Consider the following 25,714-nt stretch of genomic DNA (forward strand, 5'->3'; position numbering starts at 1 on the left):
TTACTTCAAATTCTTCTGGTTGCTCCATGTAAATTTCATGGTCGATAGGGGCATGAAGATATGCTGTTTTTACGTCCATTTGATGTACGATGAGATCGTATTGGGTAGCCATTTGCATTAATATGTGGATTGATGTGATGTCGGCTGTTGGTGAGAAAGTTTCTGTATAATCTACTCCTTTGGTTTGATTATAGCCCCTTGCGACAAATCTTGCTTTGTATTTTGGAGTTCCGTCGGGGTTTTCTTTAATTTTTTATACCCATTTGCCACTGATTGTTGTTTTACCTTTAGGTAAAGATATTTCTCCATACACATCATTTTCTTTTAGAGAATTTATTTCCTCCTGCATTCCTTTGATCCAGTGGTGTGCTGCTGGGGAGGTTGTAGCTTCTTTATAGGTGCGTGATACACCATGTGCGGCTTTGTAACAGTAATCGATGTTGATTAGTGTGTGACTGCTCTCGTCTTGAACTGTTGTTACACAGTCCTCTAAGTAGGTGAGTATCTTGCGTTTCCGCTAAGGGTATCTCCGTGTATGGATATCCTCTTCCATGGCGTTGGGTAGTTCATCAATACTAGATTGTTTTGGGTTTTCTGTCAAACGGCTCTTGGGAAAGTTCCATCGTCATCATTTGGTGGAGAGATTTGAGTGTGTTGTTCACTAGTGCTCTTGATAAATTTTATTTGTCTGTGTTTATACACTTTTCCGTTTTCTGGGTAGTAGATTAGGTATGCTGGGCTGTTTCTGTCATATCCGATAAATATTCCTCTCTGGCATTTTGGGTCAAGTTTTCCTCCTTTTGTATTAGAGTAGGCATAGCACACCGAGCCGAAAATGCGCATTTTTGAGAGGTCGGGTTTTCTGCCGGTTATCTCATAATGAAGAGTCTGTTTTAAGCGGTTATTGAAGCATCTGTTTCATATAACTGCAGATGTCATAACAGCGTAAGTCCATAAGGTTTTGGGCAAGCTGCTTTCTACGATCATGCATCTTGTCATTTTAAACAATGTTTGCCAATTTCTTTCGACCGTTACATTCTGATGAGGTGAGTACGGCACCGAAGTTTCATGTTTTATTTTATTTTTGCGTAGTAGCTTCTGGAAGTCATTTGATTTGAACTCCAAGCCATTGTCCGATCTTAATATTTTTATTTTACCATAGGGGGAAATGTCCACGATGAATTTCTCGGCAGCGAGTGTAGTGTCGCCTTTATTCTTAATGAAATATATGAATAAGGTGCCGAAAAATCATCGGTGAACGAGACAGCATAGCCGTTCCTGCTTAAATCTGCCATGTCTGTTGGGCTGGCTAAGTCTGAATGTACTAAGTGTTGTATACTGGTTGCCCATTCATCAGTTGTTTGTTTCTGTTTTGGGGGAATTTCCATTGAAGGCAGATGTCACAGGTTCTGTTGCTGGAGTTTTTATTTTTTATTTTCATTCCACTGACTACAGCAGGTAGTTTTGCTACGTCGTCGTAGTTACAGTGGCCGAGTATTCTGTGCCACGTGTGGACGTCGTAGCATTGATGGCAGCTGTCTTCATCACTTTCATCCTCTACAGTCATTAGATAATATAATCTTTTGTGTACATATATTTTAAATTTGGTTCCATTTTTGTGCATTAGTTCATCTTCATTTTCTTTGAAGATGACCATTGCTCCATTTTTAGTGGCGGTTTTAACGGAAAAAATATCTTGCGGATAGGTAAGTATCAGTAACGCCATTTTCAGGGTTACTGTGACGCTGCCTCCATTTTCGTCTAGTAGACGTATTTCGGCGTCTCCTCTTTTTAATGCTATACCGCTGGTTTTTGTTCCGTCCGCTAATTCCATGTAATGGTTCTCTGGTTGGAATGTAGCGTTGAAGTTTTTGAATTTCTTTTCATCTCTAATAATGTGGGAAGTTGCTCCTGCATCGACTAGTAAACTCATGGATGATATTGGCTCTTGTCGGTAGTAGTCTTCCATTTTGAACGCGAATATGTTTTCTTCGGTGTCTGCTGCCTTTTTCATAGTGTCCCTGCATTTATAGCGGCAGGACTCTCTCTTATGAGTAGTGCTTTTGCAGTAGTTACACCATTGTTTTCGCTTCTTGTTGTTGGGACATTCTTTGTATATATGTCCCTTCCCACTGCTTGTAAAACATGAAGCATCTTGCTCGTTGTTTCGTTCGTCACAGCTATCGTTTCTCATAGTGGTTCTTGAAAAAGAAGATGTCAGTTTCATGACGTCGTCACTGCCAGACTGATCTCTGTGCCTTAGCGTTTCTTCGAAGCTGTGGAGCTCAGTTTTAAATATAGAGAATGTCAGTTCTTTGTTGCTGTGAGTTACATAGATAGAAAAAGGGTCGAACTGGCTTGGTAATCCCTTTGATATCATTGCAATGATTAAGGCATCATCTACTGTTTGTCCAGCATTTCTGAGAGCTGTTAAAATGGTTCCTGTTCTTATAATGAAGTCCATAACGTTTTCGTCGGTTTGCTTTTTAAAGGATATCAGTTGGGAATATAAAGAAATATAAAAAAATATTAAAAAAATATGAAAAAATATAAAGAAATATAAAAAATATAAAAAAATATAAAAAATATAAAAATATATAAAAAATATAAAAATATATAAAAAATATAAAAAAATATAAAAAAATATAAAGAAATATAAAAAATATTAAAAAATATAAAAAAATATAAAAAATATAAAGACATATAAAGAAATATAAAAATATAAAAAAATATAAAAAATATAAAAAATATAAAGATATATAAAAAATATAAAAAAATATAAAAATATATAGACATATAAAAAATATAAAAAAATAAAGAAATATAAAAAATATAAAAAATATTAAAAAATATAAAGAAATATAAAGAAATATTAAAAAATATAAAAAATATAAAGACATATAAAGAAATATAAAAAATATAAAGAAATATAAAAATATAAAAAAATATAAAGAAGTATAAAATATATATAGAAATATGAAAAAAATATAAAAAATATATAAAGAAATATAAAGAAATATAAAAAATATAAAGAAATATAAAGAAATATAAAAATATAAAAAAATATAAAGAAATATAAAAAATATAAAGAAATATAAAGAAATATAAAGAAATATAAAAAATATAAAAAAATATAAAAAATATAAAGACATATACAAAAATATAAAAAATATAAAAATATAAAAAAATATAAAAAATATAAAGAAATATGAAAAAAATATAAAAAATATAAAAAAATATAAAGAAATATAAAAAATATAAAGAAATATAAAGAAATATAAAAAAATATAAAAAATATAAAAAATATAAAAAATATATTAACAAAATATAAAAAATATAAAAAATATGAAAAAGTATGAAAAATATAAAATATATAAAAAATATAAAAAATATAAAAAATATAAAGAAATATAAAAAAATATAAAAAAATATAAAAAATATAAAATAATATAAAAAATATAAAAAAATATAAAAAATATAAAAAATAACTCTCGGTTTTCCTTTACCCGCATAGTGTTCGCGTAATATTCCTAGAGCTTTTCTCCCACTATCAGTGGCTTCTCTCATTATCAGAGATAGGCTTTTATCATCCAGGAACTGTACAAGCTCCGCATAGGCTTCTTCATTTCTCTCATCATCATGTCCATCTCTAACGGGATTTACGCCTAAAATGGCGTCTTTCAGGCCGAGCGCATGTAGATGGCCTAAGAATTTAACTTCCCAAATTTCATATTTGGTTTCATCCCCATCGAATAGTAACCTGCTCCATCGGTTTCCATTATCTCTCTTGGGTCCATAACCTATTGAGTGGTACATTTTAGGTGGAATTGAGATAGGAAATGGGTAAGATTCAAAGGAGGAACTATAAACACGTGTGGACGGATAGAAAGAAGAAAATTTTATTACAGGGCAAAAAGGAATTGTAGGATTTTTACAATAAAGGGGAGACAATCACAAGAAGAGTTCCAACAATCACAATCAACCAGGACCAGTTCAAAATGGTTGCCAAAGTTTCCCAAATAGATGAATTCAGCAGCCAGAACTCAGGCGGCATTATGAGTTCAAAGAGGTATTTAAGGAGGAATTATGTAAAGCAGAAACAAAAGGAACTTTTTTCTTTCACAAATCAATTCCCCTCCCTCATGTGCTATTTGGCCACATACTGACCAATCAGGGATGCGGCGCATTGATCCTTTCTCTCCCCTAAGGAAATTGGACAGCTTCCGGTTTGAAGAAAAAAAACTCCTTCTCACTTGAGAATAAATATATACATAAATATATTTAAAGAGGTCAGTGCCACATCTTTTGACACACGTGGTTGATATATTCTCTCGGAAGAAAATGCATGCTGACACATCAGATAGCAGTCCGTAAACAACAGACTTCGAAAGCATCCATAAAAAAAGTGACTAAAAGTTTTTTTTTCTTATTTGCTAAAAAGGACGCAAGCACGCACGCACATGCGTACACATAAACACCATTCAAGCTAGAGACAATCAATTTCTAGTCCTCATACATAACCAAAACAGAAAAGAGAACTTTTCCAAATATATATATATATATATATATATATATATATATATATATATATATATATATATATGATTGTTGAGCTGGATTAAATCCGACGATATGAAATAAAATATATATGAAATAAAAAATTTTATTTCATATATATATATATATATATATATATATATATATATATATATATATATATATATATATATATGTGCCAGATTGTGTAGGGTGTCAAAAGCAACTCTACCATGAGTCAATAGAACAAATGGTTGAGGTGAGTCCGTTGAAGTGTCACAAATGATCTGCGTGTCCGAGGTAGGCATGGGCAGGTATGCGAATTTGCAAGTTGCAAATTTAGGTGACAACAGATTTAAAGTGTCCATTGACTCATCGTAGAGTTGTTTTTGACACACTACACAATCTGGCACACCCTGGATGTAAAGTCACAGTGAAGTTGACTACAGCTAGATTTTCTGGCCAAATATGAGGCGTGATATCATTGCCTGGACACATTCCTGTGTATCCTGCCAAAAGTTAAAGGTGCACATGCATATCCGTGCACCCTTTGGAACATTCATCACCCCAGACACTCGGTTTAGCCATGTTCACATCGACCTTGTTGGACCTTGGCCGGTCAGTCAGGGATTTACTTATCTTCTGACCAGTATAGACTGTTTCCAGGATTCTAGGGATCCAACATATTCATACTACAAGTTATCACCCAGCTTCTAACGGGAAGATAGAACGCTTCCATCATCAATTGAAAGCAGCATTAGGTGCTTACCCTAACTAACAACGATGGAGCGAATATGTACTGGTTGTCCTTCTTGGCTGTCGTGCTGCTATCAAAGAGGATCTGGGATACTCTCCAGCCGAACTTGTCTATGGAGTACCTCTATCATTGGCAGTTGATCATGGCATAAAACTCAGGAAACTGTTGCAAAGATGTCGTAATCGTAGGATGCAATTAAATGCTGGAAAATTGAAGCCACAACAAACATCTTTCCTAGGTCACATGATAATCAGTAATGGTTTACTCCCTGATCCTGGGAAGCTAAAAGCCATAAAAGAGATGCCGTGCCCAACAGATGTTAAAGGAATGCAACGATTGGTTGGATTCGTGAATTACATGGCAAAATTTCAGCCACGCATATCTGATGTGATGGCCCCAATTCAAAATTTAGTGAAGGCAGATGTGTCATGGATGTGGTCCCAAATTCATGAAGAGGCTTTTGGAAAAATTAAAAAGTTAGTGAGTCAGGCACCAGTATTGAGATATTGACTCCCAACAAATCTTTGGTCATTCAATGTGATGCAAGTGAGAAGGGTTTGAGGGTTGCACTACTGCAAGAAGGTCAACCTCTAGCCTATATCAGCCATGTGCTGACCAACACAGAACCCCGATATGCACAAATTGAAAAAGAACTGCTAGCAGTAGTCTATGCTAGTGAGAGGTTTCATCAGTATACTTTTGAAGATGATGCCAAGGAAGCTGAATATACACCTAGGAATAGAAGGATGTTGCAGAAGAGCAAGAGAATGCTTGCATTGGCTAAGTATGAACAGTGAGATCAGAGACTATGTTTCGAAACACCCCACATTCAGAAAATACGAAGTAGCCAATCCAGCCAAACCATTAATGGTACATGAAGTTCCTGACAGACTCTGGGAGAAAATGGAAGTGGACCTTTTTAAGTTTGCAGATAGAGACTATTTCTATATTGTTGATTATATGAGAAACTTCTGGGAAATTGATCATCTTCAAAATACAGAAGCAAAGACAGTAATAACCAAAGTTAAGCACCATTTTGCACAACATGGAATACCAGATCTGGTGGTAACTGATAATGGTCCAGGAATTTTCTGTTTGCAAACAGTGGTGTTTTAGATATACACCTGTCAGGCGAATGGTAAAGTAGAATCTGTGGTAAAGATGGCAAAGATCCTTTTCCGGAAAGCGATGGAAGATAAGGCTGATCCATTCCTAGCAATGTTGAATCACAGGAATACACCAGCTAAAGGTCTCTTATCATCAGCTCAGAAGTTGATGTCAAGAAGAACAAAAACACTTCTCCCAACTAGAGAGGAGTTACTTAAGCCAGAAGTGCCCCAAATTTTTTTAAAGTTTGTTAAGCGAGACAGCAGGAAACAAGAATAGTCCTTTAACCACAAAGTAAAACCACTTCAACCGTTAAACTCTGGATGTGTAGTACAGATGAAACCACACATAAAGGGTCAGAGAAGGCAATCATGTAGTGGAGACTGGATGAGCAGTCATACCATGTAAAAGTGGATGGAGAATTATATCAACTCAATAAAGTGGACTTGAAAAATCTGAAGAAGCACCCCCACTTACATCATTAATTCACCAGCCATATGAAGTGCAGAGGTATCCAGGAATGAAGGTCATGGTACAGAAGAGACATATAACACAGATCAACCTCAATATGAAGGTAGAATAAGAGAAAGACTAAACCTGACACAACCCCAATAACACCAAGTCCAGAAAGAACAAAACCAACCCTGAAAAGAGTGCGGACAAACACGGTCAGGAAGAATAGTAAGAGATCCTGTGAGATTAATGGATTTCACAAAATAAAGTGAAAAGTGTTAGGCAGGAAGGTAGTCATCCCAATGAATGCTAGGTCATTTTTTTTATATATGCTTTATTTTAATTCTTATCAGACTTTTTTTTTTGTTTTTTCTTGTCTTTGAGAAGAGGGAGGATGTTGGATGAGGAACTAACCAGGGTTTTCACCATTTGGAGTTAAGCCCCTTCGGATGACTTATGTTTACAGTGGAGAATAAAGAGACACACATATGGAAACATATCGGTCATGTTGTGTTTAATCCGTGGGCATCCTAAGAAATGCACACTTTCTGCCTCTCTCCCAAAGTCTTTCTTGGTCTTTGACTTCTCCTCTTCTTTAAAAAGGGTTCCTCAGAATTTTCTTACTATTTAATTAAAGATCTGTCTTCGAAGAGTAGTTTTCTGAACTTCTTTAATTCCACCATTTTGCCTTTTAATTAAAGGGGAATTACAGAATATGTTGAAATTACAACGGAGCACCTAACGCTACATTCGGTTGGTGCGGGTGTCATCTAGATACTGAAGAAATCGTAGTAGCTGAAATTGGGGACCACCGCAATTCTATAGGAGGAAGGGGGCATGGAAAGGTCCCTTGAGTAAATTATAGTCAACCTGACAGCAGAAAAGCTCCATACTTTCCACACACAAAAAAAAAAATAATATATAAAAACATCAGGATTGCTAATCCTGACAATGGCAACATGTTGGTCTCACCCCACCTCCACCCAACAGGGGTTTAAAAGAAATAAAATTCTCAAACAAGGATTTTTTTTCAACGTGTTTATGCAAACGATCTTTGATGTCATTTCCTCACATAATGGTGCAAGTAAGAGTTCTGATTTTAGGTATCAGTATTTATTACACCTGTGATAAGGCGAAATATTACACCTGTGATAAGGCGAAATATACTCGTGGTAAGGCGAAATATTATACCCGTGATAAGACAAAATATTATACCCGTGATAAGGCGAAATATTACACCTGTGGTAAGGCGAAATATTACACCTGTGGTAAGGCGAAATATTATACTCGTGGTAAGGCGAAATATTATACCCGTGATAAGGCAAAATATTACACCTGTGTATAAAGATGGAACAAAAACCGGATTGTAAGTTTAAGCACAAAAAGCTTTATTGACTGAAAGATGTCGACGTACTGAGCTGTGCTTGTTTCATGCATACAGTTTCATAGTTAAAGCCATAGCTACATTTCATAACAACACCAATGCACAATTTTCTCTGCCTAATGTAAGTTGATATTTTAAAAAAAAAAGTGGAAAACTGACCAACCATATGGATGCAAGTGCTTCACTTGTATAAATCCATGACACCAACTTTCTCAACCGTTATACACTTTTCAATGAAAGGTGTGCTCGAGAAAACATGCAACTGAACTTTTCATCATTTGAAGTTTATGCTGAACTCACCTTAGCTTTCAACTGAATGGAGAAATGCTTAAGATACCATTACTATAAAAAAAGTAAAGAAGCTGAGGATGCAGATGCAGATACTAAGGAAAGTGTTAATTCAATCGGTGTTCTAACCAATTACTACTATGGTATGCCAGACATGTCAACTGAATCTTATATCTTCAAATGTTCAATTCATTGGTTAGAAGGTATTAAATTGCTTATCTGTCAACGAATCATTACAAGTATACAACTGAATATACAACTGAATATACAACTGAATATACAACTGAAGAGACACGTATCATTGCTGTTCATTTACCAGATCAGTCAGATAAAGATAACTTGTCGCTTGATGTTGACTTTGAATATTAATCATTCATTAAATTTTTTTTGAAAATTTTGTTGTTATTTGACTCGATTAGAAATAGATTAAAATACCTATTTATCTTTATCTTCGATTTGGAGGTCATTTAAAAGTCAATATATGGCCAATCAAAGTTTGGAACACTTTATGACAAGATTCCTAATAACCAATGATCTAATTATTCCTGGTTAACTTTAGTCACCTTAACATCTTGTTGCATAGGGGATGGGCAACACTATAAAAATGTCGGAGGCATTGCATACACACAATTACAGATCCGAGCAAAACCAGATGTAAATTGGATTGCTGAACGATGACGTCAATCTTATATTCTGATTTAAGAATCAATATCGTGAAACAATGAGAAAAATATTTTAACTGGATTGGAATTGCTAAAAGTGTGGATCAATAAAACAATCAAAATTTCAAATTGAATGTCAAAATAAGCAAACAATCAGATTCCGATCAAGGAATGTGGGTGATGTCAATATATGACATAAACAAAGTCGGTTAGTCAGAGAGAAAGCGAGAGAAAAAGCCAAAGTGCCACTCTTCTACTATCGTTTCACTGACCAATCACACTAACCCACATACTGACCTGAACTCTCTTGTCATACTATCACTATAATGTAAATAAAACTTGATGTTGATTTAACAAGTGTATGTTTGTTTGATTACAAAAAATCATGGCTATCAGCATGTATGGCACACATTTTGTTAAAAGTGCAAACCATAAATTATATAAACGACAATATTACATATAATGAACAAACAAAGAGCAAAGTGATATATAAAACTGATTTATTATTGTATGTACACACGCACGGATTATCATTATAAAGATGGTGTCTTTCACTGCATGTGTGGAAAGACTCGGATGTTATTATATTTTTCCATAGTTTAAGGGAAATCACTCTGTCCAAGATTGTTTCACCTGTAGTTCAGAATTTCGTGCTTGTTTATGTGACAATAGTCTTTTAAGAGCTTTGATTTGATCTTAGTTCTCCCACTACATCTCTCTTACTGGAGTTACATTCCATTTCTAATTTCTTTGTCAGGAATAAAACTCCCTGGAATACTTGCATCTGAATTCAGTGGGACCACCCAGTCTGTGTCCAGATTTTGATTTCTTTTATATTGGCTTGTTCTTCACTTTCTGAAACTCTATCCAAGCCTGGCTTTGTCATCTTTTTATATGGTCCACGTGTCGTCTTACCATTGTCCCCAACTCTAGTTCAATTTTATATGACATGGAACCTGTCCGTCTCTTGACCACTCTATTTTTCCATCTTGGCCCTGTATAGAAATTTTTTGCAAAGATTAATTCGCTTGCTTTAAATTCTTGTAGAATCAAAGAGTTGTCAAGATATATGTTTTTTGATTTCTTGGTGTTTTCTCATGCGCTCCCTCACTGTAGTTTGCTGGGGAATAATCCAATACAAAACAGTCTTCATTTTCTGGTTCATTAATAATTCCACTAAACATCATAAATGCTTGGAATTCTTCACTTACAAAAACGGTCGCATTGTCCATTACGATTTCTTTTAGGTAATCCATGAGTTACAAAACATCTTTGTAGGTTTTGTGGTTGCTGCATTTGATATATAAACATCTAACCATTTGCTGAAAGCGTCCACTATTATCAGAAACATGTGACCTTTAAATGGGCCCGCATGATCTATGTGAAGTCTGAACCACTCCTCTTCAAGGATTTCCTAAGGATGCAAAGGTGCAGTTGCTGGCATTTGATTGGTTTGTTAACACTCATAGCAATTCCTCACCTTAAATTCTATTTTCTGGTCTAATTTTTGCCACCAAAAATTGGTTCTGCTCAGTTCTTTCATTTTTACAATTCCCAAATGTCGCTCATAGACCACCTCCATGAGTTCTTTTGTCCCTCGTGTGGGTACTTTTATTAGCTTTCCCCATAGTAAGCATTCTTCTACTATTTCCAATTCATATCTTCTATTGAAGTATGGGTGCTAATCTTCTCTAGTAGAACACTTGTCTGGCCATCCATTTTTTACATAGTTCAGCATCTGTTTTAATAGTTTGTTCTTTTTTGTCCACCTGACGATTTTTTGGTATTCTAGCAGCATGATGTGCTTCTTCTTCCAGTTTAATAGGCCTGAGCAACCTACTCAATTTGTCTGCATTTCCATTTTTTTCTTCTTTCCCGATAATTTAGCTGGTATGCATATGTGGATAGGATTGCTGCCCAACGTTGAATTCCTGCTAAACTGATCTTTGACATTCTCTTATTTTCTTTAAACTATCCCAAAAGCAGTTTATGGTTAGTATATAATGTGAATGGCCTTCCATACAGATATTGGTGAAACTTTTTCATCCCCCAAACTACTGCCAATGCCTCCTTGTCAATTTGGGTGTAATTTTTTTCTGCTGGTGCCAGAGTCCTTGATACAAAAGCTATTGGTTTTTTGAATTTATCCTCCATGATGTTAGACAGTACAGCTCCCACCCCATATGAAGAAGCGTCACATATGAAAAAGTGTCACATATGAAGAAGCGTCACATATGAAGAAGTGTCACATATGGAAAAGCATCACATATGAAGAAGCGTCACATATGGAGAAGTGTCACATATGAAGAAGCGTCACATATGGAGAAGCGTCACATATGAAGAAGCGTCACATATGAAGAACCGTCACATATGAAGAAGCATCACATATGGAGAAGCATCACATATGAAGAAGCATCACATATGGAGAAGCGTCACATATGGAGAAGCGTCACATATGAAGAAGCGTCACATATGAAGAAGCGTCACATATGAAGAACCGTCACATATGAAGAAGCATCACATATGGAAAAGCATCACATATGAAGAAGCATCACATATGGAGAAGCGTCACATATGGAGAAGCGTCACATATGAAGAAGCGTCACATATGAAGAAGCGTCACATATGAAGAAGCGTCACATATGAAGAAGCATCACATATGAAGAAGCGTCACATATGGAGAAGTGTCACATATGAAGAAGCGTCACATATGAAGAAGCGTCACATATGGAGAAGCGTCACATATGAAGAAGCGTCACATATAAAGAAGTGTCACATATGGAGAAGCGTCACATATGGAGAAGTGTCACATATGAAGAAGCGTCACATATGGAGAAGCGTCACATATGAAAAAGCATCACATATGGAGAAGCGTCACATATGAAGAAGCGTCACATATGAAGAAGCGTCACATATGAAGAAGCATCACATATGGAGAAGCATCACATATGAAGAAGCATCACATATGGAGAAGCGTCACATATGGAGAAGCGTCACATATGAAGAAGCATCACATATGAAGAAGCGTCACATATGGAGAAGCATCACATATGAAGAAGCATCACATATGGAGAAGCGTCACATATGAAGAAGCGTCACATATGAAGAAGCATCACATATGAAGAAGCGTCACATATGGAGAAGTGTCACATATGAAGAAGCGTCACATATGGAGAAGCGTCACATATGAAGACGCGTCACATATGAAGAAGCGTCACATATGGAGAAGTGTCACATATGAAGAAGCGTCACATATGGAGAAGCGTCACATATGAAGACGCGTCACATATGAAGAAGCGTCACATATGAAGAAGTGTCACATATGGAAAAGCATCACATATGAAGAAGCGTCACATATGGAGAAGTGTCACATATGAAGAAGCGTCACATATGGAGAAGCGTCACATATGAAAAAGCGTCACATATGAAGAAGCATCACATATGGAGAAGCATCACATATGAAGAAGCATCACATATGGAGAAGCGTCACATATGGAGAAGCGTCACATATGAAGAAGCGTCACATATGAAGAAGCGTCACATATGAAGAAGCATCACATATGAAGAAGCGTCACATATGAAGAAGCGTCACATATGGAGAAGTATCACATATGAAGAAGCATCACATATGAAGAAGCGTCACATATGAAGAAGCGTCACATATGAAGAAGCATCACATATGGAGAAGCATCACATATGGAGAAGTGTCACATATGAAGAAGCGTCACATATGAAGAAGCATCACATATGGAGAAGCGTCACATATGGAGAAGCATCACATATGAAGAAGTGTCACATATGGAGAAGCGTCACATATGGAGAAGCGTCACATATGAAGAAGCATCACATATGAAGAAGCGTCACATATGAAGAAGCATCACATATGGAGAAGCGTCACATATGGAGAAGCGTCACATATGAAGAAGCGTCACATATGAAGAAGCGTCACATATGAAGAAGCGTCACATATGGAGAAGAATCACATATGAAGAAGCGTCACATATGAAGAAGCGTCGCATATGAAGAAGCGTCACATATGGAGAAGCGTCACATATGAAGAAGCGTCACATATGAAGAAGTGTCACATATGGAAAAGCATCACATATGAAGAAGCGTCACATATGAAGAAGTGTCACATATGAAGAAGCGTCACATATGGAGAAGCGTCAGATATGAAGAAGCATCACATATGAAGAAGTGTCACATATGGAAAAGCATCACATATGAAGAAGCGTCACATATGAAGAAGCATCACATATGAAGAAGCGTCACATATGGAGAAGTGTCACATATGAAGAAGCATCACATATGAAGAAGCGTCACATATGAAGAAGCGTCACATATGAAGAAGTGTCACATATGGAAAAGCATCACATATGAAGAAGCGTAACATATGGAGAAGTGTCACATATGAAGAAGCGTCACATATGGAGAAGCGTCACATATTAAGAAGCGTCACATATGAAGAAGCGTCACATATGGAGAAGTGTCACATATGAAGAAGCGTCACATATGAAGAAGCGTCACATATGAAGAAGCGTCACATATGAAGGAGCGTCACATATGGAGAAGTGTCACATATGAAGAAGCGTCACATATGGAGAAGTGTCACATATGAAGAAGCGTAACATATGAAGAAGCGTCACATATGAAGAAGCGTCACATATGAAGAACCGTCACATATGGAGAAGCATCACATATGAAGAAGCGTCACGTACTGAGAAGCGTCACATATGAAGAAGCATCACATATGAAGAAGCGTAACATATGAAGAAGCATCACATATGAAGAAGCATCACATATGGAGAAGTGTCACATATGAAGAAGCGTCACATATGAAGAAGCATCACATATGAAGAAGCGTCACATATGGAGAAGCGTCACATATGAAGAAGCGTCACATATGAAGAAGCGTCACATATGGAGAAGCATCACATATGAAGAAGCATCACATATGGAGAAGCGTCACATATGAAGAAGCATCACATATGAAGAAGCGTCACATATGAAGAAGCATCATATATGGAGAAGCATCACATATGGAGAAGCGTCACATATGGAGAAGCGTCACATATGGAGAAGCATCACATATGAAGAAGCGTCACATATGAAGAAGCATCACATATGAAGAAGCGTCACATATGGAGAAGCATCACATATGGAGAAGCGTCACATATGGAGAAGCATCACATATGGAGAAGCGTCACATATGAAGAAGCATCACATATGAAGAAGCGTCACATATGAAGAAGCGTCACATGTGGAGAAGCATCACATATGAAGAAGCGTCACATATGAAGAAGCGTCACATATGGAGAAGCGTCACATATGAAGAAGCATCACATATGAAGAAGCATCACATTTGGAGAAGCATCACATATGGAGAAGCATCACATATGAAGAAGCGTCACATATGAAGAAGCGTCACATATGGAGAAGCGTCACATATGAAGAAGCGTCACATATGAAGAAGCATCACATATGAAGAAGCATCACATATGGAAAAGCATCACATAAGAAGAAGCGTCACATATGAAGAAGCATCACATATGAAGAAGCGTCACATATGGGAAGCATCACATATGAAGAAGTGTCACATATAGAGAAGCGTCACATATGAAGAAGCATCACATATGGAGAAGCGTCACATATGAAGAAGTGTCACATATGAAGAAGCGTCACATATGAAGAAGCATCACATATGGAGAAGCGTCACATATGAAGAAGCATCACATATGAAGAAGCGTCACATATGAAGAAGCATCACATATGAAAAAGCATCACATATGAAGAAGCATCACATATGGAGAAGCGTCACATATGGAGAAGCGTCACATATGAAGAAGCATCACATATGAAGAAGCGTCACATATGGAGAAGCATCACATATGAAGAAGCATCACATATGGAGAAGCGTCACATATGAAGAAGCGTCACATATGAAGAAGCATCACATATGAAGAAGCGTCACATATGGAGAAGTGTCACATATGAAGAAGCGTCACATATGGAGAAGCGTCACATATGAAGACGCGTCACATATGAAGAAGCGTCACATATGGAGAAGTGTCACATATGAAGAAGCGTCACATATGGAGAAGCGTCACATATGAAGACGCGTCACATATGAAGAAGCGTCACATATGAAGAAGTGTCACATATGGAAAAGCATCACATATGAAGAAGCGTCACATATGGAGAAGTGTCACATATGAAGAAGCGTCACATATGGAGAAGCGTCACATATGGGAAGCGTCACATATGAAGAAGTGTCACATATAGAGAAGCGTCACATATGAAGAAGCATCACATATGGAGAAGCGTCACATATGAAGAAGTGTCACATATGAAGAAGCGTCACATATGAAGAAGCATCACATATGGAGAAGCGTCACATATGAAGAAGCGTCACATATGAAGAAGCGTCACATATGAAGAAGCATAACATATGGAGAAGCATCACATATGAAGAAGCATCACATATGGAGAAGCGTCACATATGGAGAAGCGTCACATATGAAGAAGCGTCACATATGGAGAAGCGTCACATATGAAGAAGCGTCACATATGAAGAAGCGTCACATATGAAGAAGTGTCACATATGGAGAAGTGTCACATATGAAGAAGCGTCACATATGAAGAAGCATCACATATGGAGAAGCGTCACATATGAAGAAGCATCACATATGAAGAAGCGTCACATATGGAGAAGCGTCACATATGAAGAAGCATCACATATGAAGAAGCGTCACATATGAAGAAGCATCACATATGGAGAAGCGTCACATATGGAGAAGCGTCACATATGGAGAAGCGTCACATATGAAGAAGCGTCACATATGAAGAAGCGTCACATATGAAGAAGCATCACATATGAAGAAGCGTCACATATGGAGAAGCATCACATATGGAGAAGCGTCACATATGGAGAAGCGTCACATATGAAGAAGCATCACATATGAAGAAGCGTAACATATGGAGAAGCATCACATATGAAGAAGCGTCACATATGAAGAAGCGTCACATATGGAGAAGCATCACATATGAAGAAGCATCACATATGAAGAAGCGTCACATTTGAAGAAGCATCACATATGGAGAAGCATCACATATGAAGAAGCGTCACATATGAAGAAGCGTCACATATGGAGAAGCGTCACATATGAAGAAGCGTCACATATGAAGAAGTGTCACATATGGAAAAGCATCACATATGAAGAAGCGTCACATATGAAGAAGTGTCACATATGAAGAAGCATCACATATGGAGAAGCGTCAGATATGAAGAAGCATCACATATGAAGAAGTGTCACATATGGAAAAGCATCACATATGAAGAAGCGTCACATATGAAGATTCATCACATATGAAGAAGCGTCACATATGGAGAAGTGTCACATATGAAGAAGCATCACATATGAAGAAGCGTCACATATGAAGAAGCGTCACATATGAAGAAGTGTCACATATGGAAAAGCATCACATATGAAGAAGCGTCACATATGGAGAAGTGTCACATATGAAGAAGCGTCACATATGGAGAAGCGTCACATATGAAGAAGCATCACATATGAAGAAGCGTCACATATGGAGAAGTGTCACATATGAAGAAGCGTCACATATGAAGAAGCGTCACATATGAAGAAGCGTCACATATGAAGAAGCGTCACATATGGAGAAGTGTCACATATGAAGAAGCGTCACATATGGAGAAGTGTCACATATGAAGAAGCGTAACATATGAAGAAGCGTCACATATGAAGAAGCGTCACATATGAAGAACCGTCACATATGGAGAAGCATCACATATGAAGAAGCGTCACATATGGAGAAGCGTCACATATGAAGAAGCATCACATATGAAGAAGCGTCACATATGAAGAAGCATAACACATGAAGAAGCGTCACATATGGAGAAGCATCACATATGAAGAAGCGTCACATATGAAGAAGCATCACATATGAAGAAGCGTCACATATGAAGAAGCGTCACATATGAAGAAGCGTCACATATGGAGAAGCGTCACATATGGAGAAGCGTCACATATGGAGAAGCGTCACATATGAAGAAGCCTCACATATGAAGAAGCGTCACATATGAAGAAGCATCACATATGGAGAAGCATCACATATGGAGAAGCGTCACATATGGAGAAGCGTCACATATGGAGAAGCATCACATATGAAGAAGCGTCACATATGAAGAAGCATCACATATGAAGATGCGTCACATATGGAGAAGCATCACATATGGAGAAGCGTCACATATGGAGAAGCATCACATATGGAGAAGCGTCACATATGAAGAAGCGTCACATATGAAGAAGCGTCACATGTGGAGAAGCATTACATATGAAGAAGCGTCACATATGAAGAAGCGTCACATATGAAGAAGCGTCACATTTTGAGAAGCGTCACATATGGAGAAGCGTCACATATGAAGAAGCGTCACATATGAAGAAGCATCACATATGGAGAAGCATCACATAAGAAGAAGCGTCACATATGAAGAAGCGTCACATATGGGAAGCGTCACATATGAAGAAGCGTCACATATAGAGAAGCGTCACATATGAAGAAGCATCACATATGGAGAAGCATCACATATGAAGAAGTGTCACATATGAAGAAGCGTCACATATGAAGAAGCATCACATATGGAGAAGCGTCACATATGAAGAAGTGTCACATATGAAGAAGCATCACATATGAAGAAGCATCACATATGGAGAAGCGTCACATATGAAGAAGCGTCACATATGGAGAAGCGTCACATATGAAGAAGCATCACATATGAAGAAGCGTCACATGCCACTGTCACTGCTTTATTTTGGTTGAAGTGCTCAAACAACTTTTGAGTAATTTTATTGTTCCTTTGCTTCTTCCCATGTAATTGTTCTTGTTTTGATGTCCACTCCCATTTTGCTTCCTTCTTCAATAACTTCATGTGTTGCAGCCAGTTTCTGCCCAGGAGTGTGGATGAATTCCCGTCCACCACAATTAGTGGTACTTCCCATCGACGATTGTCCAACTGTACTAGAATTTCCATTTGTCCAATTACACCGATGAAATTTCCTGTATAAGACTTGAGACATTTTTGTGAGCTCCAACGATGTTTTATTGTTTATTTTTTCCCACGTTTTCAGCCCCATTATCATTACTGATTCTCCTTTATCTTTATCCTTATCTATCTCCACAGACACCCTCTTGTCACAAATATTAATATCTACATGATAGGGGTCCACTATTTCCAGTAGCACCCTGATTCTATTTATGATATAAACTTCCTTGGAGCTATCCGAGTCTGCACCTCCCACTTCTATTTGCCTCACCAATTTTTTTTCTTTTTAACAATATCAGCAGGTTTCTTTTTCATGTTTAATTCAAACATTCATCCACTGTGTGTCCTCGTCTCTTTCAGTAGTGACACCTGGCATATCTAAAAGGGCACTTACTTGCTATGTGAGTTCCTCCACAATGGGTACACTTTTCTTCCGACCCTTCCTCTAGTCTGGGCTCCTGTTTTATTTCTTTGGTTTGGCCAGAAATTTTGTTTACTTCCATTTTTTGTTTGAATATCTTGTAAATATTTGGAAGCAGACTCCATGTTGACTGCTATATTTCGTGCCTCGTTAAAGGTGAATAAGAAGGTAGAAACCATGGTGCATCTGTTGATTGTGTCTCTCTCTGCAATCAGTCTCTTTTAAATGCTGTCGCCGTTTACTCCAACTACGAGTTTGTCTCATAGCATTTTATCTAAAAACGCTTCAAAAGTGCAATTTTCGCACATGCTTCTCAATTCAGCCATGTAATCGGTGATCGACTCGCCCAATTGATGGTTTCTTGTATAAGATTTTCTTCTCTAAACAAGCACGACTTCGAGATTTGAAATCCATTTTCTCCTGGCTTGTTCAATCACAAGCCAGCTCTCCATCACATAACCGAATATATAAAACACAAAATCACGAACCTTTCTTCCTCTTTTCTCCTGGCTTCAGCTGGCAGCACACATTAGCCTGGGGCTTTTGCCCCTGGCTGAACGTGAGTACTTCAAGCTAACAATGGCTCTTTTCAATTTTCTCCCATTTATTTCCACTTTATCATTCTACAGGACTACTTTCGTCGATACAACTCACACTCACTGACGACAATACACAAACACACTGGAGACTTTGCCCTTTCTTTCTCCTGTAATCGGTTTCCTTTGCCCCGGCGACTACTAGCTATAAACACGTGTGGACTGAACTGTTCTCTCTTCAACAAGCCGACAATATATTAATTCTATCTTCACACAAGAACACTTCAATCTACTAACCCGTTTCTCTCTCTATTCTACTAAACGCCACTAACGAAGATAACAAATAAAGTTTGTTTATTAATATAGAATGAAACTCCATTTCGTTCCCTCATCTCTATAGGCTGAAATAGTTTTTCCTCAGTCTAACAAGTTCATCAAATACTTTGTCTTTTGCAGCGAATAAACTGGACATTTGTTTATAAATTTTGCTATCACAAACTGACAAAAGAATGACACATTTTTTTAACACCAGCTGTATCGACTAGAATGTTGTTCACTTCGAAAAAATGTCCCAAACGTTCTATGTGCTGGTCCCAATGTTCAATTGAACTACTAAGCACTTCCAACTGACTGAAGGCAGCCATAATTCGTTCTTTGGTCAAATCTTTGTCACCAAATTGTAATGAACAAAGTACAAGGTGATATATGGAACTAATTTATATATACATGCACGTCCTTCGCTGTATGTGTGGAAAGACCCGGATATTATTTTATTTTTCCAAAGTTCAAAGGACATCACTCTGTCCAAGCATGTTTTATATACTTTACGCTACATATACGCATTTTCATGTCATTGATTAGTTATTCTGGCAAGGAATAAATAAAAAAAACAGACCACGGGAAAAGACACAAAGAAAATGGTTCTGGATAGCACAAAGAAAAAAAACAAGAAAAACAAAATAAGAAAGTTAAGTGACGTTTGATTTTTTTTACCCTGTGTGTTTCTGCTCTTAAATATATATATATATATATATACACATTCGAACAAAACAAAAAAAGAAACAAATATATACAAATATCTACATACGTATTTGTGTTCATGAAATAACAAAAAAAAAAAACACTCAAAATTTTGTTAAAAGTTGATTTTTTGTTTTGTTTTGTTGCAAAAAATATAATAATGGAGCAGCAAATTTTTTGAGTTACATTCAAGGTTTAATCACTGAAAAGCAGTAGAGTTGGTATCATAAACAATTAGAGGTGAATCCCTTCTAAAGAATATAAGACCTTTAGAACATCTATGGTGGTTATAAAGTGTAGCTATAAGATTTAGAAAAATATTTTAGTCAGGGTGGAAAGAAAAATGTCAGATAGCTCTTCTTGCCACTAGGGGCCAGGTCGGACAATTCTTAAATAGATTAATGTTAAACAATGAAAATTTAACATGGATAGATGTAAAGAGGTCCTTAGAAGACTATATTGGGATTGTGACAAATCCCAGTAAGCATATAGTCGAGTTAGCCAATGTGAGGAAAGGTTGATTAGAAGGAATACAGGAGTATATGTAGAGAATAGTAGGTCTAACAAAAAGTGCATATAGTGGAATAGATACAGGAATTGAGTTAAAAGCAAGTATTATGATTCTTCATAGAAGGCTTCAGAGATAAAAATTGTTGTAATGAGAGATGAACTGCAAAATCAAAAATGTGGCTTATCAGAAAGCCCTAGCATTACAATTTGGTGACAATCATCCTGCTTGGACAGAGTTTTGTAGCCTAGTGAGGGATGTCCTTTTCTCTTCCTTGCAACCTCTTTCCCACAGAAGAGACGTTGCGAAGCTTGTAATGTTATGACCCCTTAGGCTGTGATCATAGCGTAGTATCTGTTAACTGTGGCAAGTGGGGTCAATGATCAAAACATTATTATTATTGTTATTGTATTCTTATTAATTGATTTGAGTGACGGATGGTCGCTGGATCAGTTATTATGATTAGAAGAATAAACAATTAAATTGCGGGAGAAATGATTAACGTGTGAAGCGCAAAAGGAATGTGAAAATAGAAAATATATGTAAACATTATTTTGGGGTTTTGAATAAACAAATAACTAGTTGTGGATTAGATTGGTATGAGACACGTAATTAGGTGATGTAAGAGAACACGTGATGTAGTTAGTTTTGGAGAGATTCAGAGAGAGTTTTGGAGAGATTGACAACCAGAGCGGACAGACGTCTAGACAGGGGTGGACAGACAGCTAGGAGTGGGCTATATGAACAGAAAATGTAGACTAACTGCAGATCCTGTGAAAACCATTTGAGGCAACTGTAATAAATTTATATTATAAAAATATAAAGAGTTGTTTTATGGTTTTCACAAATAAGAACAGATGTCTCAATTGGATGGTGCTGATCACTTCATGGTTTGTCACAGAGCAGCGGGAAGATACAGAAGAACTCTTTAAGAAAAAAGGTATGAAGCATATATTATTCTAATTACATATGAACTGTAAAAATATCCCATGTGATAAGTCTCATACAACATGATTCGTTACATGTCAATGTCATGTCCTCCTAGCTAAACAACATACATATGATTTATACGCTTATTATCTGTCTGTTAAAAGGACAATATTTAGACTAGATAACACATGACACGTTTTAATATATCATCTCCTCCAATATAAACCAATATACAACAACCTATCTCTGCCTTATCGTTATTTTCATGGCAAGTGCTCGTTTGAGCTCCAATCTATGGTTCCCACTTGGCCTAACTTTCATGAAAAACACTCGTCTAGCTGAAACCACTATCAATAATTTCCCCTAGTCTTTATCTGTGCCTAAAACTAAACATAGATTCCATGAACAAAGCTTTTTTCTTAGAACTGCATGTCTGTAGAACTCTGTTCCGTTTTCTTGCTTTCCAACTGACTACAGTATGGTTATCTTCAAGTCCAATGTGAACAAGTTCTTGATGAACCGTCCCCTTAAGTAATCCAATTTACCAAATTTCCACTACTAATGATTACTATGACATGTTTCTCTTGACTCATTAACCCTTATCCTCGTGGCTTCTGGGCCTTGATAAGTGGTGACACCTTTGTAAAAAAAAAAAAAAATAAAATTGAAAATCTGACTTAATGCAAGTCATGAATATGAAGACGAACCCATGGAGGTTTGTCACACTAAACAGCGAATTCAAGTTAAAGCCACAAGTCCAGCTAGTCCCCAAGATATGAAAATAGATGGAAAAGAGGGAACCAAATAGAAAGTAAGAAGCCGGTATATAAAACTAGGGAGAAGGAAAGAAGTAGGCAGATCATTAGATATTATTATGGTGCCACAGAGGGCCATATAAAGAAACTCTTGGATGAAGTAAAGAATAGATATCCCGTAGCAGACGACGCCGACTGGCGGTGCCAGGCGCACAATTCAACTAACACCGGTGATTCGACCTTGACATTGGCACAAGCACATGGCGTCAGTTGTTTTTAAACACGTCAAATAGCAAACATGCTCGAATATTCACCAGCATTTTTTTAAAAATATATTTACAAAACCTTTGAAGATTTAAAAGAAAAAGTATATATTTACAAAACATTTTTTAAAAATAAGTAACAAAACGAACGTATTTAAATAAAAGATATTTAAATAAACGGGTGTCTGTCTCTTTCTGTTTCGGATTTTTGCGACCAAGATTGATTTTTATGTGCCGTGTTTTGGGGGGTTCTGTGTGCGTTTTTAAGACAATTCAATATTTATTCTTTAAAACATTAACTTCAGCGACAATTAATATATTTTCAAAATAATATTTTTAAATATTACATTTTTACGAATATTCGCGACCAAGATTTAAAAAAAAAAGACGAGGTGTTTTTTTTTTTCAATTAAATTATAAGCTTTATTTGAACTTTCAACAAAATTTTACAGACATAAAAATAGACTTTATAGATATTTTTAATAATTTTTTAAAAATATATTTAACGAAAAGTTTTTTTATCATTTCATTGGTGAATAAAATTTCAAAGTAATAAATGGTGAAAAAAAATATCTCGAAAAGAAAAAACACCTCGTCTTTTTTGTTGTTTTAAATAAAACTTTAATTTTAAAATTTCGATGTTTGAAAAACAGTCCATAATATATATTTCATTATAAAAGTTCTATTTTTGTTTGATAAAAAGAATAAAACAGTTAATAAATAATAATAAAAAAAAACAACAGTCCATTAAGTTCAAATAAAGACTGTTTGAATAAAACTTATAAAAAAAAGATATTAATAAAATAATATATTTTTTTTATCTCGATTGTTTATACTTGTGATTTTATTATGCATAAAAAATTGCCTCGGCCTAAAAGGATTTCTCCTTCACTGACCACCGACATACATCGCACTGTAAATAAATATTGAATTGTATCAAAAACGCACAAAAAAGAAATGGCCAAAACCGTATAGAATGAACCTTTTTTTATAAGTTTTATTCAAACAGTCTTTATTTGAACTTTTTTTTTTTAATCTTGCTCGCGAATATTCGTAAAAATGTAATATTTAAAAATATTATTTTGAAAATATATTAATTGTCGCTGAAGTTAATGTTTTAAAGAATAAATATTGAATTGTCTTAAAAACGCACACAGAACCCCCCAAAACACGGCACATAAAAATCAATCTTGGTCGCAAAAATCCGAAACAGAAAGAGACAGACACCCGTTTATTTAAATATCTTTTATTCAAATACGTTCGTTTTGTTACTTATTTTTAAAAAATGTTTTGTAAATATATACTTTTTCTTTTAAATCTTCAAAGGTTTTGTAAATATATTTTTAAAAAAATGCTGGTGAATATTCGAGCATGTTTGCTATTTGACGTGTTTAAAAACAACTGACGCCATGTGCTTGTGCCAATGTCAAGGTCGAATCACCGGTGTTAGTTGAATTGTGCGCCTGGCACCGCCAGTCGGCGTCGTCTGCTACGGGATATCTATTCTTTACTTCATCCAAACTCTTTAAGCAATGCACGCAATAATTCCCCATTTGTACGCAAACGCCCAATGAACGGAACAAGAGGTTACCGACACACATAATCGATAATATGATAATATGGCCACAGCAAATTTCGTTTCAATCCAGATAGAAGGAAAAGCTAATAGAGCTTTAGTGAATACAGGGGCAGCAGAAGTTTCTGTAATAAATAGCAGTGTTTTCAATGCACTTAGACCTGAACTAAGATAGAAAGTAGTAAATTTAAGGACAGTGAATGTGTCCCCATTAATATTGGAAGGTCTCTCCCAATTAAGGGTAAGAATAGGAAGTCAGTTCACGCATCTTCTTTGTTGTGAAGAATTTCAACTAAGCTGTAATTGGCTTAGGCAAAATGAGGTGAGAATGTACTTCGATCTAGGAGCAATAAGGATCGAAAATGAATACGTAGCATCTCATATTTCAGTAGACTAGCAGAAAAATAACATTAAAACCCCAGCACCTGCATACATGCGCAGCTTGTGTGGGTTTTAGTATAAACATGTCAAGGGTTGGAATATGAGATAGAGCAACTAAGCAGCATATTTGGTCGTAATTTTAGTGAAAAACCAGCAACTAATACGGTGGTAACATTAACAGGTCTAATAAGTTTTCACTGCTCATAATAAATACGGTGGTAACATTAACAGGTCTAATAAGTTTTCACTGCTCATGATAAATAACACTAATGAAACAGTTACTTTAAAAAAGGGTTGTCAACTAGATGTAGAAAAATGGTGGATTCAGCAGAAGATGAAATGATGTGAGCAGGGCTAAGATCAAACAGCCCGTGGAGTTTTCCAATAGTTTAGTGGTAGTGGAAAAGAAAGACGGTAGTAAGAGATTTTGTATAGATTTTAGAGTATTAAATAAAGTCATAAAAAATATGCCCGAACATTACCAGTTACTGATGATATTTTAGTTTTGCTTGGGTCAGAAAAATACTTATCGAAATTAAATTTAAAGTATGGTTATTGTTGTATGGTTATTGTTGTACGCCTATTGTTGTATGGCTATTGTTGTATGGTTATTGTTGTATGGTTATTGTTGTATGGCTATTGTTGTATGGTTATTGTTGTATGGTTATTGTTGTATGGCTATTGTTATATGGTTATTGTTGTATGGTTATTGTTGTATGGTTACTGTTGTATGGCTATTGTTGTATGGTTATTGTTGTATGGCTATTGTTGTATGGCTATTGTTGTATGGCTATTGTTGTATGGTTATTGCTGTATGGCTATTGTTGTATGGCTATTGTTGCATGGCTATTGTTGTATGGTTATTGTTGTATGGCTATTGTTGTATGGCTATTGTTGTATGGCTATTGTTGTATGGTTATTGTTGTATGGTTATTGTTGTATGGCTATTGTTGTATGGTTATTGTTGTATGGTTATTGTTGTATGTTTATTGTTGTATGGCTATTGTTGTATGGTTATTGTTGTATGGCTATTGTTGTATGGCTATTGTTGTATGGTTATTGCTGTATGGCTATTG

General features: G+C 36.1%; 1 protein-coding gene across 1 annotated transcript; it reads right to left on the reverse strand.

Annotated features, from left to right (window-relative positions):
* Positions 1–1,324: 1,324 nt before the first annotated feature.
* On the reverse strand, positions 1,325–2,464 carry LOC145245635 (uncharacterized). The gene has a single exon (XM_080107200.1). The coding sequence runs from the start codon at positions 2,462–2,464 to the stop codon at positions 1,325–1,327; it is 1,140 nt and encodes a 379-aa protein (XP_079963326.1).
* Between the last annotated feature and the right edge of the window lie 23,250 nt (positions 2,465–25,714).

The sequence above is a fragment of the Euprymna scolopes genome, chromosome 23, assembly GCF_053919585.1.
Source record: "Euprymna scolopes isolate OS-2025 chromosome 23, ASM5391958v1, whole genome shotgun sequence".
NCBI classification, from domain to species: domain Eukaryota; kingdom Metazoa; phylum Mollusca; class Cephalopoda; order Sepiida; family Sepiolidae; genus Euprymna; species Euprymna scolopes.

Bases quoted from the DNA above. Each gene is read 5' to 3' on its own strand.
- LOC145245635 (XM_080107200.1), bottom strand. From the start codon at position 2,464: ATGGACTTCATTATAAGAACAGGAACCATTTTAACAGCTCTCAGAAAT.